Below are 17557 nucleotides of genomic sequence, written 5' to 3' on the forward strand. Positions count from 1 at the left end.
GTACACATTCCTATAATAAATCCGGCGATGCAGCTTATTAACAGTAGGCTATGATCATGGTAATGCACGGTTGCCTAGCAACACAGTGGACAAATATTGCTGCATGAACTGCGCAATACTTATTTTTATGTCTTTATATATTTATTTTACATGTGGTCAAATTTGCTGAGTATGTGTTGAGTATACACTGGGGCTCCGCCAACAAGAACTGGAACTGTACAGTACATTGTATTAAAACCAAATTTATTGGAAAAAAAAGAAACCACTTACAAAAATGATGAGTTTCTTTACATTTTACAAAATTGAAAACCTCTCCAATAGAGGAAGATGGATGATCACAAGCCATCAAACCAAACTAAACTGCTTGAATTAATTTTCACCAGGAGTAAAGCAGCATAAAGTTATCCAAAAGCAGTGTGTAAGACTGGTGGAGGAGAACATGATGCCAAGATGCATGAACTAAATTAAAAATTAAATTAAATTTTTATGAATATGAACTTGTTTTTTCTTTGCATTATTTGAGGTCTGAAAGCTCTGCATCTTTTTTTGGGGAGAAATGTTGTCTGTAGTTTTCAGAGCTGTATATTTATATATATATATATATATATAAAATCATTTAAATGTTTAGAATCTGAGTATTTCACAGAATCCTCTTGTTTTAATGAGAAACATATAAAAAGCCAATTTTAAGAAGGTTTTTTTTCTGCATGAGAGATTCAGCAGGGCTGAAATACTGAAGTGCACTTGTGTCTGGCCGCTGTAGTGGAGCTGAATGATGATCCCTCACCAGCAGGGTTGTGCCATAGACGGCCAATAGCGTTCCTCCCTGCTGCATATTCCTTTTCGCAGAGGTTGCAAACATCAGTTCAAGGCAGCGGGATAAATGGCCACAAAGAGGGATTTAAAGGCCACAGAAACAGCGGTGAGGTGAGAGGGACTTTCAAAGTGACCTGGGGACCTGGGGCCAAGCCTAGGGGGGTCAGGGGGGCGAGTAAATATGACACGGATGAGTGGCGTCCGGCTCCTGCACGCGGGGAATAATTCATAGCGAGGACCCTGCCTGCGCCCAGGGTCCTTCTATTCAACGCGCTAAAAGGGCAGCCGGCGCTTCTGCAGCCGCGGCACTGGACCGGAATACAGCATTCGGAGACAAAGAGCGAACGGGCCAATCAATAGCCTCTCAATGAAGCATGAAAGGTCTGCCTCGGCTGGAGCTCGGCCGGCCAGAATAGGAAAAATTCCCGGGGTCGGCCCCCGACTCCTTTTCAAGAGCCGCCGCGCGTTCTGCCGCCGCCACCGGCGCTGACATTACCAAGTCCTATCGATTATCACACTTTTCAGCCTGTTAAACCAATAGGCCGGCCGACAGTTATCCGTTAGCATCCCCTAATGAACTGAGGAAATCACGATCTCTGCCTTTTCTCCGAGGGGACAAGGCTCTTTTTCAACCCCAGCCACCCGGACGGCTCACATCAAATCTCCGTCTGCACACATCATTACCTCAGACGCTCCGCTAGCTTAGCGGCTAACAGCTGTGTTTACCCGGATATTGTTAGCACATGCTGCCTGACTAACATATTTATATCCAAGTACTGTATTTGTATGGATATTTGGATATCAAATAACATTTTTCTAATGCATTTTTGGGTGTTTCACGCAGTCATGCTAAAAGTCCTGGGATTGCAGTATGTAAAATGATTGTGCAGTGTTACTACAGGACCAGCTTGGGAACGCTAACACATCCATAAGCAAGGTGACGTGAATTCAAGTGAGTTCAAGAAATGCCTCTCACTACAGCTCTCATTTGTTAGCCTCCGTGGTTCATGCATCCCTCTGCTGACAACTTCTTTTATAGACGTTCAGCAGGACTTGGCACACTGCTAACTCTAACAAAAATAACAATTGGTTTTATATAATATTACATTTTTCTAAGATACTGACTTCTGGGTTTTCACTGCTTAAAATAGATACACACTCTGTGTGTAATACATCTATATAAAATACTCACCGGCCACTTTACTACCTACGCCTGTCCAACTGCTCATTAACGCAAACGTCGAAACAGCCAATCACATAGCAGCAACTCAATGCATTTAGGCATGTGCACATGGCCAAGACGATCTGCTGCAGTGTAATAGTATGGGGGATATTTTCCTGGCACACTTTGGGCTCATTAGTAACAGTTGAGCATCGTGTCATTGAGTAACGCCACAGTCTACCTGAGTATTGTTACTGACTGTGTCCTCCATCCCTTTATGACCACAGTGTACCTGATCTTCTGATGCTACTTCCAGCAGGATAATGCGCCACGTCATAAAGCCTTTACTTACAACCCCAACTAAAAAGTGTGTGGAGGCCTTGCAAATGTTGCAACATGAATTTCAAGCAAGATTTCGAGAGCTTCGTGCCAAAGTCCAAGACAGTCGACGTGGAACCTGACTTTGACTGTCTTGTCAGCTTAAATCAGTCTCACAGTTTACACTGATTTAATAGAGAAGAACTTCATGAGGTAGGATGATGATTACTAAGGAAATGATTACTTAATAAGTAATTAAAATGTCTGCATTATGAATTACAAACATAGCACAAATTAGTAATTGTTTTTTTTTTTTTTTTTTTTAAGTCCGGCCCCCAAAAAGATTAAGGAATAGTGAGTTGGCCCTTTAGTTACAAAGTTTCAGGACCCCTGAAATAGATAGTTGTCGTAGATCTACGACTACGACTCAGCTACTCCATGTAATTTGGACATGTAACGTTTGGTCTATTCCAGCCAAGCTGTTGATGACTCCATGCATTATTGCTATATAGTAGAAAAAGCAACATTTTTCACAGTAAGACAGAAAAGAAAAACATGTGTTTCTTTCTTCAGGATGAAAAGGAAGGAAGCTACACACTCACACACACACACACACACACCGAGATAGATCAAGCTGAAGAGTCAGGGAAGAGTGAGCATCAGTCAGTCCTTCCTCTCCTCCTGTAATTTAGTCATTTGTGTGTCATTCGCTGATTGCTGCGTGATTCCGGGGGCATCATTTGAATGATTGCCAGCCGGTGTATTCAGAGCAGGGCTCCAACTTGCCATCATCACCATGGCAGTGCGGTTGCCATAGTGCCCGAGCCCTCGTGATATCGCACGCTTGCCATTTGCATATTTATTCTGGCAGAGGGAAGTGTTTCAATATTGAGTTTTAGCTTCGGCAAGAATTAAGTTAAATGCCACCAGACCCAATTATACGCCTTCACCCCTCCATGCAAATATTTTATTCAGGTATTTCTCATTTGCTTCGTATTTGAGAACGTCTCGGGACGCGGGTGTATTTATATACGAGTGTGTGTGTGTGTGTGTGTGTGTGTGTGTGTGTCACTTGTAAGAGACAATGAGTGATGAGAAAGGAAAAGCACAGTTGACATTTCACACATATTACCTAACACTAACACTAACGCTAACGCTAGTTGTGTGTTGGTAAGTATCTGCCGGCGTTACGCGGATCATGATCCAGGGGTTATGACTCAATATATTGAAATACAGAGAACTGCGTACTGTAAACAGGGTGATATTTGTTTTCTTGTTTTTTTTTTTTTTTTTTTGGCTATTTTAAGAAAAAAAAAATGTCATAAGCCCCATTCTTACAAAGGAAAGTGAGGTACTATAATTATTACCAGAGTTTCTCAGCGATTTTAGATTCTCAGACTGATTAGGCTGTATCAGTCGTTTGTCAAAAGTAAATTCCACCAAATCTGAAGAAAATGAGTTTTCGCTGCTTTTCGCAAGTATGGAGGATCTTGAGAAAGCATTTTGTTTCATTACACATGACAAACTTACTAACTGACATAACTTAGGTTGTTGATATCTGTAGCAAATCCAGATTCAGTCATCAGTGTTGGGAAGGTTACTGTAATTTTGTAGGGTACTCTACTCAAAGCTGCCAGAAGTGACATGCCTCTAAGCAGTTGTTGGTTTCACTTTAAAATAAGACTACCTTTATAAAGGGTTTGTAAATGGTTTACAATTGGTTTATTAATAATTAGGTTGTAAATGCCTTAAAAAATCATTAATAATCAGTTATAACACATACATAGAAAGGGCAACAATGACCTGTTGTTTGCCAAATATTGAACACACAGCCATCTATACTGTTAAACTTCAGATCTTGTCATATACTCAATTTACTTTGTCTTCTCCATCTTCATTTGTTCCATGGAAAGAAAAATAAAAGAATAATATGCAATATGTGGTTGCTACATTCATTCAGGCTTAAAAAACGACAATATTGTAAGTAATCCAAAGTAATCAGATTACGTTACTCACTTGAAGTAACGTAACTGATTACGTTACAAATTACATTTTGAGTGATGTAATTATAAGATTACATATAAGGTTATGACAAGTCTCTCAGATTTACGATTTACTATATTCCTCAAGCACTTGATTTTGGCATGGCTCTTGTTGATCTCCTTAGTGCATTTTCTCTTGTAAATGCCCCAAAAAATCAGCCTACATTTCAGAACTGTAAGCCACAAGGGCTGATTAAACTCTTCGGATTCAGCCATCAGTGCTAATGCTAATTCTAATGGTGTGTATTAGTTTAGATTATGAGGAAATGTGTCAAAAATGTGCAAAAAAGCTTGATATTACACACATATTTTAACATTTGGATGATGTAGAAAAGTCAGAATATTTTAAGGTTAAATGCGAGAAAGAGATGGAAAAACCATTAAACCCATATAGACAATGTATAGACAATGATGAACTGTTCTTAAACGTGGGGTGTTTTCAAACCAGCACTATTTGATCCAGCTAAAACGGAATATCTATCTATCTATCTATCTATCTATCTATCTATCTATCTATCTATCTATCTATCTATCTATCTATCTATCTATCTATCTATCTATCTATCTATCTATCTACTTTCTTGATCTACTTTCTTGATTTTTAGCATAACAATTTCTAGAGTTTAGCCAGACGAATGGCCAGACTGGATTTAGAGCTAACAGAACTAACAGAAAAGCAACAGTATTTCAGATACAATAATCTCCAAAACTGGACTCCTGACATCTAGAATAGCATAACCTGTTCTGACCACTCAGGATTTCTGCTGAGACACACAGATGGTAGAGTTGCAGTCAGAATATGCTGCCAATGGCTTGAACCCATGCACCCAACATGCCTTCTCTCTACAGTCCAGGTTGATGGAGGTGGTATGAGGTGGTATAAAGGCATGGTGAATATTTTCCTGGCCTGCTTTACGCCCCTTAATACCAATCAGGCATCACATAAATACCATAACCTAATTGAGTCTTGTTGCTAACCATCTTATAATGACTGCTTCCAGCACGGTAATGCACCATGACTCGGAGCTAAAGCAGTCCAAAAATGACAATAAGGTCAGTGTTCTTCAGTGGCCTTCCCAGTCGCCGGATCTGAATCTGATTGGATGTGGTAAAATGGAAGATTTGCAGCATGAAAGTGCTTGTGAACAACCTGGAAACATGGGCTGGAATCTCTAAGGAAACGTTTTCAACATTTTGTAAAATCCATGCCCTGAAGAACTGAGGCTGTTTTGAAAGCAGAAGAATGATGGACCCAGTATTAGTGTGGTGATTCTAATAAACGGCTCAGTGATTAGATATTCATCTAGTCATGTAGTCTCCTGAGACATTCTGTATCTCCTGAGAAATAAATAACCTTCCTAATGGCTGTTATGACCAAAAACTTAAAATACAATATTTGGTCACGACACAGTATTGTACATAGAGACATTAACAAAAAAAAAGAAAAAACACACACCCTGGGTTTCTGAAAATTAGTCTAAAAAAACATTAAACCTTTGAGCCACTGAGCTACCTAACTGAAAACCTCTGGAATATAATAAAGAGGAAGATGGATGATCACAAGCCATCAAACCACCAAACTGAACTGCTTGAATGTTTTTTGCACCAGGAGTAAAGCAGCATAAAGTTATCCAAAAGCAGTGTGTAAGACTGGTGGAGGAGAAGAACATGATGCCAAGATGTATGAAAATGATGCTGTAATTAAAAATCAGGGTTATTATTCCATCAAGTTTTATTCTTCTTAAAACTTTACATGAGTATGAACTGGTTTTCTTTGCATTATTAGGTGAGCTATTTCAGCTATTTCTCATTTTCTGCAAATAAATGCTCTAAATGACAAGATTCTTATTCAGAATTTGGGAGAAAAGTTGTCTGTAGTTTATAGAATAAAACAGCAGTGTTGATTTTATTCAAACATATACTTAAAATAGCAAAATCATAGAAACTGATTATTATTTTTTGGTCAATGTTTTTTGTATCATTTTTTTTTGTTGTTTTCCATGCTTTATCTTTAAGACAGCATCTTCATCCAGTGTCTCTGTGTATTGTACTCTTGTCTTACAGTACAGTGCTAGCACTGGAGCTAGAAAGACAGAATGTTTGCGCTGGAGCTATTGACACTGGCTTAGCAAACAAACACAAAACTTTCTTCACAGCAGTCGAGAACGTCATTAAGTTCACAAGAAGGCTGAAAACAAGAAAAAAAAAAAGAACAGTCTCTGTAAACCCTATGAGAAAAACATGACTTCCTGGGGATCCCAGGCGCGGTGCCCTGCCGTACAGCTCTCTCGCTCTGGCTGTGTGTGTGATAAACCCCGTTTGGTGTCAGCATCTGCCTCACACCACAAGCATCAAGATGCTCGTCTGAATGTCGCAGGCGCCATTTGGCAAACAAAAATCAAAGCGCTGATCGGCCCGAGGTGTCACGGAGAAACGTGTTCCCCGGCGGCCGGCCCCGACGCCTGATATATTGCCCTGTTTGTGCTAATGCGGGTTGACTGGCACAGCTCCGATTGCTCCCCTTTGCCCAGCTTTTCCAACCGCGCTACAGCTTTACCTCCCGAAATGATTTATTCCCCCATCTCCATGAGTAATACGCATTTTAATGTTTGCAGACGTTGCATCCATTATTTACCTTGTTTGGAAAAGAGCCATAGCTTTATTTTTTATAGTCGCGGATTTAACATTTAACACATCAGAGCTATACGCTAACTCACATCCCAACAAGCCTTACATTTCTCATTTTGGATTTTTTTTTTGGCACAGGCTGGGGAGGAAACGTCAAACAGGGTGGCAGAGACAGAAATTAGAAATAACTATAGTGACCAAAGATAAAACACCTGTCACTTTAGTGTAGTGGGAGGTTTCGAGGCTAAACTGGAGCAGCTTGGTGGCCAATCTTCATTAATTGCACATTGCACCAGTAAGAGCTGTAAGAGTGTGAAGGTTCAATTAGCAGGGTAAGAGAACTCAACACAGTTCTGCTCAAAATATTGCAATGCTCACAACACTATGGGTGACATACCAGAGATCAAACAAGGACAAATTGTTGGTGCATGTCTTGCTGGAGCATCTGTGACCAAGACAGCAAGTCTTTGTGATGCATCAAGAGCCACGGTATCCAGGGTAATGTCAGCATACCACCAAGAAGCACCAACCACATCCAACAGGATTAACTGTGGACGCTGTAAGAGGAAGCTGTCTGAAAGGGATGTTCGGGTGCTAACCCGGATTGCGTCCAAAAAACATAAAACCACGGCTGATCAAATCACGCAGAATTCAATGTGCACCTCAACTCTCTTGTTTCCACCAGAACTGTCCGTCACCCTGAATATATTCAGTATTTTGTGCACGTTATTAAGAAAAAAACGGTATAATACTGAGAATAAAACTGTTACTAAGAACTGTGATCTCATTTCCTGGGACTCAACAATCATGCAGCCCTAATATGCAGTAATATAATTGCAAAATTAGCATTTTATCCGCATCATGCTGGTCTACTGAGAAGATAAGGAGAAGGTTAAAGGTGGGAGCGGCGTTTCCGAAGTCGCTGCATTATTACTCTCCAGCGAGCACCTCGACCACGATGCAAATGACCGGCTATAGAATATAATTGCTGCTGTGTGGAGAGTAACTTCATTTGTGCTGTGGGGGGAGGGGGGGGGGAGGTGGGGTTGCCAGACGTGGTGTGGATGCAGGTGATGCTGGTGCGGATGGTCCACGGTTCCGGGCTAATGCGCTCCCCTCACTGTGACCCCGCGGACGCCGCACATCGACGCCTTTGTTAACCTCGGCATCGGTCTGGGGGCGGGGGGGTTGGGGGGGATTGTAGGGATAATGACCGGTGCATAATGCCTCTTGTTTCTGGAGTGTCAGTCGGTGTGGAATGGCTTCACACCGCGGCTGCCGGACCACATCCAATCAGAACGCTGCGATCGGGATGCGCAGGCCAGCCTGAGCGAGCAAATTACCGACATGCGTGGGCAGACTAACAGCATATTTTTCAGCATCAGAAACTGGAAGCGGTGCTTTTACGGTCGCATTACTAACCAGAACTCGCGGAAACAGTAATGGTACAGAGAGCACTGAGATACTATGTGCAAAAAAAAAAAAAAAACATAAATGACAGAAAAAAACAGCAAAAAAGCCATTTATATATTTATAAACAGCAAGCTCAAAGGTTCTACTGGAACCAAAAAACAGGAGTTATTATTTAAGGATTGTAACAGGCCTGTAAAACATTATTAAATACTTTTTTTTTTCTTTTTTTTGAATGGATAAAGCATACACATCAAATTTAATGATTAAATAATGCACTTGTTGTCTACCTACCTCTCTAACTGAGCAGCGTTCAGTCAGTATATCAGATATAATTTATATATACATTTATATAAAGTTTAAATAAAAAGCAAAAGCAAAAAAACTTCCTTGTTTCTACAAAATCATCATTTTTTAACTTAATTTAATTTTTTGTCCATCTGAGTACATATACTGTACATGAATTATAGATATATTATAGTATTAGATATATACTGGGTTGATTTTTTTTTTTTTTTGCAACAAAGCAAATGCATAATGAGTAAGTGTATAAATTTATTTTATTTATTTATTTATTATTATTTTTTTTTATACAGATATGTACCTGCTTTTAATTTGGAGATTACATTTTAAAGAATTAAAATTAATTAATGAAAACCCTTTATTTAAACTGTACCTAAACAGGGTTTTTTTTTTTTTTGAACAAATTTATTTAATATAAGCATTGCATAATGTACTGTATTTATAAAGCAATCGAGTGATACTTGACATAACATGACATAAAATGTTTTAGTTAAATAAATAAGATCATATTGACATGAAATGCTTTGAGTGTAATATTGAACAACATTTTTTTTTTTCAAATAGAGCATTAATAGATATAAGAGCATTATAGATCATAAATAATGCAAAGTTATAGTTATAACACTTTAATAACACCTTTTAAGGGCCACAGAAGGACAAAATATCAATCAGGCTGAATCCATTTCCTTCGCACAAAAAAAAAAAAAATAAAAAATAACCAAATAGATAAATTAATTAAAAGCAACGAAAAGCCAATTATGATTGAGTTCATCTTTCATTATCTCTCATTAACTCCACACAATCAGTTGCTCTCCTGCATTAACGGAATACGATTGTTCCGGCCTGAGGATTAATCTTTTTTTTTTTTTTTTCTGTGTTTTGTTAAAAATGCCCTTCAGCTGAACTGGGTCAGAAGACCTGTTAAGGTGGGAAAAAAGCCTTCCAGCAGTAGAGGTGAAAGAGCTTGAGTGGCTCAGGGGAGAAATAAAGGAAAGGAGGAGAAAAAAAAAGGAGGGGAAGAACAGCCAGCGCCTTACCAATAACGTAGGTGAGTAGGAGGGCCAGAGTGACGGTGATGGCGGTGGCGCTGAGGGCAGTGCACTTCCAGTTGCAGCACTTGTACGGCTTGTTGAAGGTGAACATGGGCCTGGAGAAGTTGCTGCGGGGCAGCGGCCGCGGGGGCGGAGAGTAAACCGTGTTGGAGGTGAGGGGGTAGTTCTGGTTGGCCGCGCTCAACAGGGCCGAGGACCCGGAGCCGTGCTTGAATAGAAAGTGCCTGTGGATAAAATAAATAAATAAATAAATAAATAAAAAGAAACAGGACAGCTATCTTTACTCTGCAGATGCAATGGAGAAAATGCAGGAGGACAGGAAGGTGAAAGATAAGATGATAGATTTTATACACACTACAATATATGGACATTTTTTTTTTACACACACATGGACACATATACTTTCACCCATTGTTTCTTCCAATTTTTTATATTTTTTTCACTTTTGTTGAAGTTGCTGTCTTCACTCCTTGCTGTCTGTGGAAAGCTTGCTACTGAGGTTTGATTGGCTTTGATTGTAGGGCTGCACGATATTGGAAAAAAAATTTACATTGCAAATGTTCTTTTTTTGACCTATATATATATATATATATATATATATATATATATATATATATATATATATATATATATCATGATATTAAACAATGCAGGCCCATTTAAAGGGTAAATAAGGGAGTTTGTTTTTTGGGGATTAAAAGCGTGAATTCTGCTGTAACTGGAAATATCTGCGCTGCAAAACTGTGCTGTACTGAGGTGCACAGCTTTCGACACGTGCTCACATTTACAAGCACGTGCCCAACCATGTGGATGGAGGCCATGCGATTACCTCGTGTTTACAACTGAACCACCCCACCCCTTCGCACTCACGCTCCCAAACCCCCTCGCGCATATCTGGGAGCAGCAGCCTGTCACTCACACAGACACAGAGACAGTGCTGTGTATCTACTTCTTGTGTCAAGAATCAAATAATGGCAACATGACGTGTTTGATTTGATTGCCTTAGGTGACATCGCAGGTCCTTTCAGACCTCAAATAATGCAAAGAAAACAAGTTCATATTCATAAACTTTTAAGAGTTCAGAAATCGATATTTTTTACAGTTTCCATGCATCTTGGCATCATGTTTTCTCCTCCACCAGTCTTACACACTGCTTTTGGATAACGTCATGCTGCTTTACTCCTGCTGCAAACATTTAAGCAGTTCAGTTTGGTGGTTTGATGGTTTGGTTTGATGATCATCCATCTTCCTCTTGATTATATTCCAGAGGTTTTCAATTTGGTCAAATCTAAGAAACTCTTCATTTTTAAGTGCTCTCTTATTATTTACCACAGCTGTTTATGTATCAACAAATGTAATGTTCAGAAATATCCAATTTTATGTAAAACTGACTTCAGAGTTTATTTGAGTTCAAACAACTTATATGTTCACAGTGTTTACATTCAATCTTAATCCAAAGCAATACAGTATGATTTATAGGTGTCACACTTCTGCACTTAATGAAAAGTGTATCATGCTGAAAGAATTTCTATGCAAAACGAAAATTGTTATAAAACGAAATTTAACGTCCAATGAAAACCATGCTTCAGAGATCACGGGATCAAAAGAAACAAACAAACTGAGGCATAATGTTGTGAGGCCCCAAAGCCTCGTGGGTAAAATTCTACACCTGTGATTTTAATAATGTGAGCTTTATTTACAGTGTAATGCTTGAAGAGACGGTTATGATGGAAGTTTGGCCATAAATGTAGTGAAAAAGCGTAACTGACACAAGTCTGGGGTTCTCTCTCTCTCTCTCTCTCTCTCTCTCTCTGTCTGCCTCACTCTCTGTCTCTCTCTCTCTCTCTATGTCTCTCTATGTCAGTATGTCTCTCGCTCTCTTTGCCTTAATAACATATGCCAATCCCAGTATGTTATGATGGAAGTTTGGCCATAAATGTAGTGAAAAAGAGTAACTGACACAAGTCTGGGGTTATCTCTCTTTCTGTCTCTTTTTTTCTCTCTCTCTCTCTCTCTCTCTCTCTCTCTCTCTCTCTCTCTCTCTCTCTGTCTCTATGTCTCTCTCTCTCTCTCTCTCTCTCTCTCTCTCTCTCTCTCTCTCTCTCTCTCTCTGTCTCCCTATGCCAGTATGTCTCTCACTCTCTTTGCCTTAATAACATATGCCAATACCAGTATGTTATGATGGAAGTTTGGCCATAAATGTAGTGAAAAAGAGTAACTGACACAAGTCTGGGGTTATCTCTCTCTCTCTCTCTCTCTCTCTATGTCTCTCTCTCTCTCTCTCTCTCTCTCTCTCTCTCTCTCTCTCTATGTCTCTCTATGCCAGTATGTCTCTCACTCTCTTTGCCTTAATAACATATGCCAATCCCAGTATGGCCACGACGCCTCGGCACAGCAATTTCTCCCAGCTGGGCAGAGTTCCAAAGGGGATGCTCACACACCTTGTGCAATATTAACAATGTTTGGTGGCCTATGAAAATAACCTCCTCACGCCGAGTTTATTTTGGTAAGAATCAAAGAAAAATAAAATGAAGAAACAGAAGAAAATAAGGAAACGCTGAGGGGTCAGATAGCTGCGAAGCATCCCCACTCCGGCAGTCTCTAAAGGAGGGTGTGAACCATTCAGATACAAGGTCAGCCTCAGTCACCCAGCATGAGAGAGAGGCGTGGAGCGAGGGGATGTGGAGGGGTGAGGGGAATAAAACAGAGCAAGCTCCTTCAGGGGAACATCAGAACAGCCGGTTCTATCCCAGCTGTGATTCCGCCATTTTAAAAGAGGAGAGAGAAGCGGGGTGTTTTTGTTATTCTCGCCACTCCACCGGAGATGACACCTGATTTCACCTGATTCACGTGATTTTCCCTTCCTTAACCCCCACTGAAATAATCTCTATTTCCTTAAATAGACATTTCTATTTATAATCTTCCACATTTCCTCGATTCCCCATCAAAGACCAGATCCACAGGCTACACCCAACAGCCTCAAATCTCATATAGGAAACCATATTTCCCAGGAGGACTCCTCAAGAAAATGAGTGTTACTTCATTTCAGGAGGTCGGCCTATTGGAAGGACTATTCTTAACTTTCAAAGCTGATGGAAAGAGCTTCAATTAAAACCCCAGAAACCGGATAGTTTGGAAGCTTCCCTTCACATTTGAATTAAGCGCATTATAAATAAATCCATTAGCAGTCTAAATTTTTATTTGTAGCTCAGAATATCTTATCGTTGCATTTATCAATATAAGCAATAAGTCTCCACCTGGATTTACTGTAAATAAGTAAATGATGTGTTGGTTGGTTGATGCTGCAGTTGGTCTGCAGGTTTAGGTTCAGCAACAGTATGTGCTGAAAGAATGAGGTCAGCTAACTTCCTGAATATACTGAATAATATAGACCAGTTTAAAAAACAACTGCACCACAATACATGTTTTAAAAGTACTTTTTTAGCATGCTCTGCAACATTACACATTCTCACCAAAACATACAGACTGTAACTTGAATAAAAAAATCTAGTTCTTGAACCAGTTCTGTTTGCGCTTATAAGAACCGTGGTGCCAAATCCACATTTTTGGAAAAGACCTATAAATGTGCCCTGTGGTACAGTACAGGGGTTGGACAATGAAACTGAAACACCTGTCATTTTAGTGTGGGAGGTTTCATGGATAAATTGGAGCAGCCTGGTGTCCAATCTTTATTAATTACACATTAATGCACCAGTAAGAGCAGTAAGAGTGTGAAGGTTCAATTAGCAGGGTAAGAGCACAGTTTTGCTCTAAATATTGCAATGCACACAACATTATGGGCGACATACCAGAGTTCAAAAGAGGACAAATTGTTGGTGCACGTCTTGCTGGCGCATCTGTGACCAAGACAGCAAGTCTTTGTGATGTATCAAGAGCCACGGTATCCAGGGTAATGTCAGCATACCACCAAGAAGGACCAACCGCATCCAACAGGATTAACTGTGGACGCTGTAAGAGGAAGCTGTCTGAAAGGGATGTTCGGGTGCTAACCCGGATTGTATCCAAAAAACATAAAACCACGGCTGATCAAATCACGGCAGAATTCAATGTGCACCTCAATTCTCCTGTTTCCACCAGAACTGTCCGTCACCACAATCAATTATTGTGCTCTAAATCCAGGTGTTTCAGTTTCATTGTCCAACCCTCTGTCTGTGCAGAATTCAACCTTAATATTTAACCCACACACGGTAAAGAACGTAAAGTAACACACACATATGTACATACAATAGTGAACATACACCAGCGAGACCACACAACCGGAGCAGTGGGCAGCTATCTCAGAGCACAGGGAGCAACCGGGGGTTAAGTGCTTTGCTCAAGGGCACCTCAGCCATCAATGCTGAGGAAGGAACAGCCCCCAACCCCTTTTCCTGCTGCTCTTTGGGTCCTGGGGACTGAACCAGCAACCTTCCAGCCCCAAGCCTCCATCTTTAACCTTTACACCACTGCTGACCCCACAGCTGAAGCAGATCAGACCTATTCTAACACATCCAGTAGGTAAATAGCCTCAGCCGGTCACATGATGTAAAGGAAAACAGACGACCTTCCATTGTTCCAACAGTCCCAAGGCTTACGTGTCGTTTATACAGCTTTGGAAATAAAATAATAAAGCACTTAAAAATGATGAGTTTCTTTGATTTTACCAAATTGAAAACCTCTGGAATATAATCAAGAGGAAGATGGATGATCACAAACCATCAAACCAAACTGAACTGCTTAAATTTTGCACCAGGAGTGAGTTATCCAAAGCTATCCAAAAGCAGTGTGTAAGACTGGTGGAGGAGAACATATGAATGAAAACTGTGATTAAAACCAACCAGGGTTATTCCACCAAATATTGATTTCTGAACTCTTAAAACTTGAAAACTATGAATATGAACTTGTATTCTTTGAGGCCTGAAAGCTCTGCATCTTTTTTTGTAATGCAAATAAATGCTCTAAATGACAATATTTTTATTTGGATTTTGGGAGAAATGTTGTCTGTAGTTTATAGAATAAAACAACAATTTTCATTTTACTCAAACATAAACCTATAAATAGCCAAATCAGAGAAACTGATTCAGAAACTGAAGGGGTCTCTCTCTTTTTTTTTTTTTTCTCCAGAGCTTTATATATTAAAGTGCCCTATGACTCAACAGTGGAACCCTTTTGGCAGCTATGCAGAACCATCTTAAATAAGAGGTACTTTAAAAAACACAATATTTATAATAAATTTGTCATTACAGTTAAAAAAAAAGGAAAATAGGAAATAGCCAGGCAGGTTTTGGAACAGCTGTATTTGCTGTGAAACCCTATTTAAGGTTTTGTTTTAAGCATATTTTAGCATAACACCTACTTGCTAATATGTTTGAGTGTAATGTAAATCAGTTCTTTCTTGCTCTCTCACCTCGCCGTATTTCCCACTCTTCTCTGAGGGCAGAAAACTGTACACCTGCGTTGACGAGGCTGGGATTGTGCAACAGGGGCTTGGGATTTAAAAAACACCACACAGAGTTTTTTTTTTTTTTTTTTTTTTTTTTCAGACCGACCTTAGCTGAGAATTGCACTTACAGTACATTACCCCGTCCCAGCGCCTACTCTCCGCACAGATGTGAGCCCATTTCCAGACTGTAAAAACAGGCTTAAAAGTCTTTCCTACAGCCCTGTTGCAGATGTACGCTATTTATATCCCTCCACTATATATATATATATATATATATATACCCAAATTACTAACTGAGCACAACTGTCTGAATGATTTGGTGATTTATTTCTTGCACACTGCTTTTGGATAACTTTATGACTTTACTCCTGGTGCAAAAAAAAAAAAAAAAAAAAAAAAATCAAGCAGTTCAGTTTGGTGGTTTGATGGCTTGTGATCATCCATCTTTCTCTTGATTATATTCCAGAAGTTTTTTTTTTTATTTGGTAAAATCAAAGGAACTCATTTTTTTAGTGTTTAAGTCTCTTTTTTTCCAGAGCTGTAGAATAGCTTTTTTTTTTTTTTTTTTTTTTTATCTCTAATCAACATTATCAATTGAACGTTTTACCCTGGCATTGATAAATTAACTTTTTTTGTATTTAATGACATATATGACATTTTTCTTTGGTACGAGTTGCTCAAGTTATTCAAGTTGGTTTGGTGTTCAATTCTCTACCACATACATTGAATTTTGCAGAATGCACAGAAATCACAAGACCAGGAGATCAGAGATAATGGGCCCTATTTTAACTATCTATAGGCAATCTATATGTAGCATGATATAGGGCGTGTCTTTGCTATCGTAACAGCGGGAAAAGTACACCTTGAGCGGCTTTTTCAGTAACGGATTTTATTAATTAATCATGGCTGTGGTTTATTTTGGACGTAACATGAAATAAACCAATCACCGTGTCAATCTGTGGAAAGAGCTGAAAACTGCTGTTCACAAACGGCCTCCATTCAACCTCACTGAGCTCCGGCTGTTTTGCAAGGATAAAACGGACAAAAATTTCAGTCTCTCGATGTGCAAAACTGATATAGACAAAGTATTAACTCTACAAATGGCTCTACAAAGTATTAACGCATTTGTTTATTTATTTATTTATTTATTTATTTTTATATATTTTTTTTAAGTTTAAAATGTCCAATACATTTCGTTCCACTCCACGATTGTGTCCCACTTGTTGTTGCTTCTTCACCAAAAAATTACAATTTCATATCTTTATGTTTGAAGCCTGAAATGTGGCAAAAGTTTGAAAAAATCAAGGGAGCCGAATACTTTTGCAAGGCACCGTTGCATATTCAAAAGTTTAAGAAGTAAAAAAAAAAAAAAAAAAAAAAAACAGTTGTTCAAACAGATTTGCTCAACTTCATGCCAATCGTTAGTTGAGCACAGGCCAGAAACGGCGGCTAACACAGACGCAATGAAGATAAGTTTACACCTCCACAAAATCGTTGAGCAGTCCCTTAAAGAGTTGATTGCGAAATGAAGAAGAGCGAGGAAAAAGGAGCTTTGATCAGTCTCTGTAAACCAGCAGTTCAATGTCAAAGTGTCGGGGATAAGCACACGGGCAATTTATCTCCAATCGGCTAAGAGCACTAATTAATCAGTCCAGGAGCCACACTAACACTAACAACAGAACCAGCCAAAGCCCAAAAGCAGAGAATATCATTTCTGAGTGTCTTTATTTCCCTCCCTCTGTCTCTGTGTATGAAGGTGGTGCTGAAGGTGAGGAAATAGTGAAGGACTAGAGAGAGAGAGAGAGAGATAGAAGGAGAGAGAAAAAGAAAAGGAGAGTGAGAGAGAGATAGAAGGAGATAGAAGGAGAGAAGGAGAGAGAAAGAGAGAGAGAGAGAAGAGAGAGAGCGGGAGAAAGAGAGAGGAGATAGAGAGAGAGCGAAAAAGAGAGAAGGAGAGATAAGGAGAAAGAAGAAGTGAGAGGAGAGAAAAGAGAGAGAGCGAGAGAAGGAGAGAGAGAGATAGAAAGAGATAGAGAAGGAGAAAGAAGAAGAGAGAGAGTGCGAGAGAGAGAGAGAGAGAGAAAGAAGGAGAGAGAGAAGGAGAGAGAAGGAGAGAAAAGAGAGAAAAAAAGGAGAGTGAGGGAGATCAAGAGAGAGGAGAAAGAGAGCAAAAAAAGAAGGAGAGAGAGATAAGGAGAGTAAGAGAGAGAAGGAGAGAGAAAAAGAGAGAGAGAAAGAGAGAGAGAGAGAGAAAGAGAGAAGGAGAGATAGGGAGAAAGAAGAAGTGAGAGGAGAAAAAAGAGAGAGAGCGAGAGAAGGAGGGAGAAGAGAGAGTGAGAGAGAGAGTGAGAGAGAGAAGGAGAGAGAAGAGAGAGTGAGAGAT

General features: G+C 39.6%; 1 protein-coding gene across 1 annotated transcript in view; it reads right to left on the reverse strand.

Moving 5' to 3' along the window:
• The window catches only part of LOC103038474 (teneurin-1), a 382057-nt gene that overhangs the window by 202547 nt on the left and 161953 nt on the right, over positions 1-17557 (reverse strand). The window contains exon 6 of the mRNA XM_049484363.1: positions 9717-9955. Coding sequence (XP_049340320.1) covers positions 9717-9955 — 239 coding nt within the window. The remainder of the gene's footprint in view (positions 1-9716; positions 9956-17557) is intronic.

Source organism: Astyanax mexicanus, chromosome 10, assembly GCF_023375975.1.
Source record: "Astyanax mexicanus isolate ESR-SI-001 chromosome 10, AstMex3_surface, whole genome shotgun sequence".
NCBI classification, from domain to species: Eukaryota; Metazoa; Chordata; class Actinopteri; order Characiformes; family Acestrorhamphidae; genus Astyanax; species Astyanax mexicanus.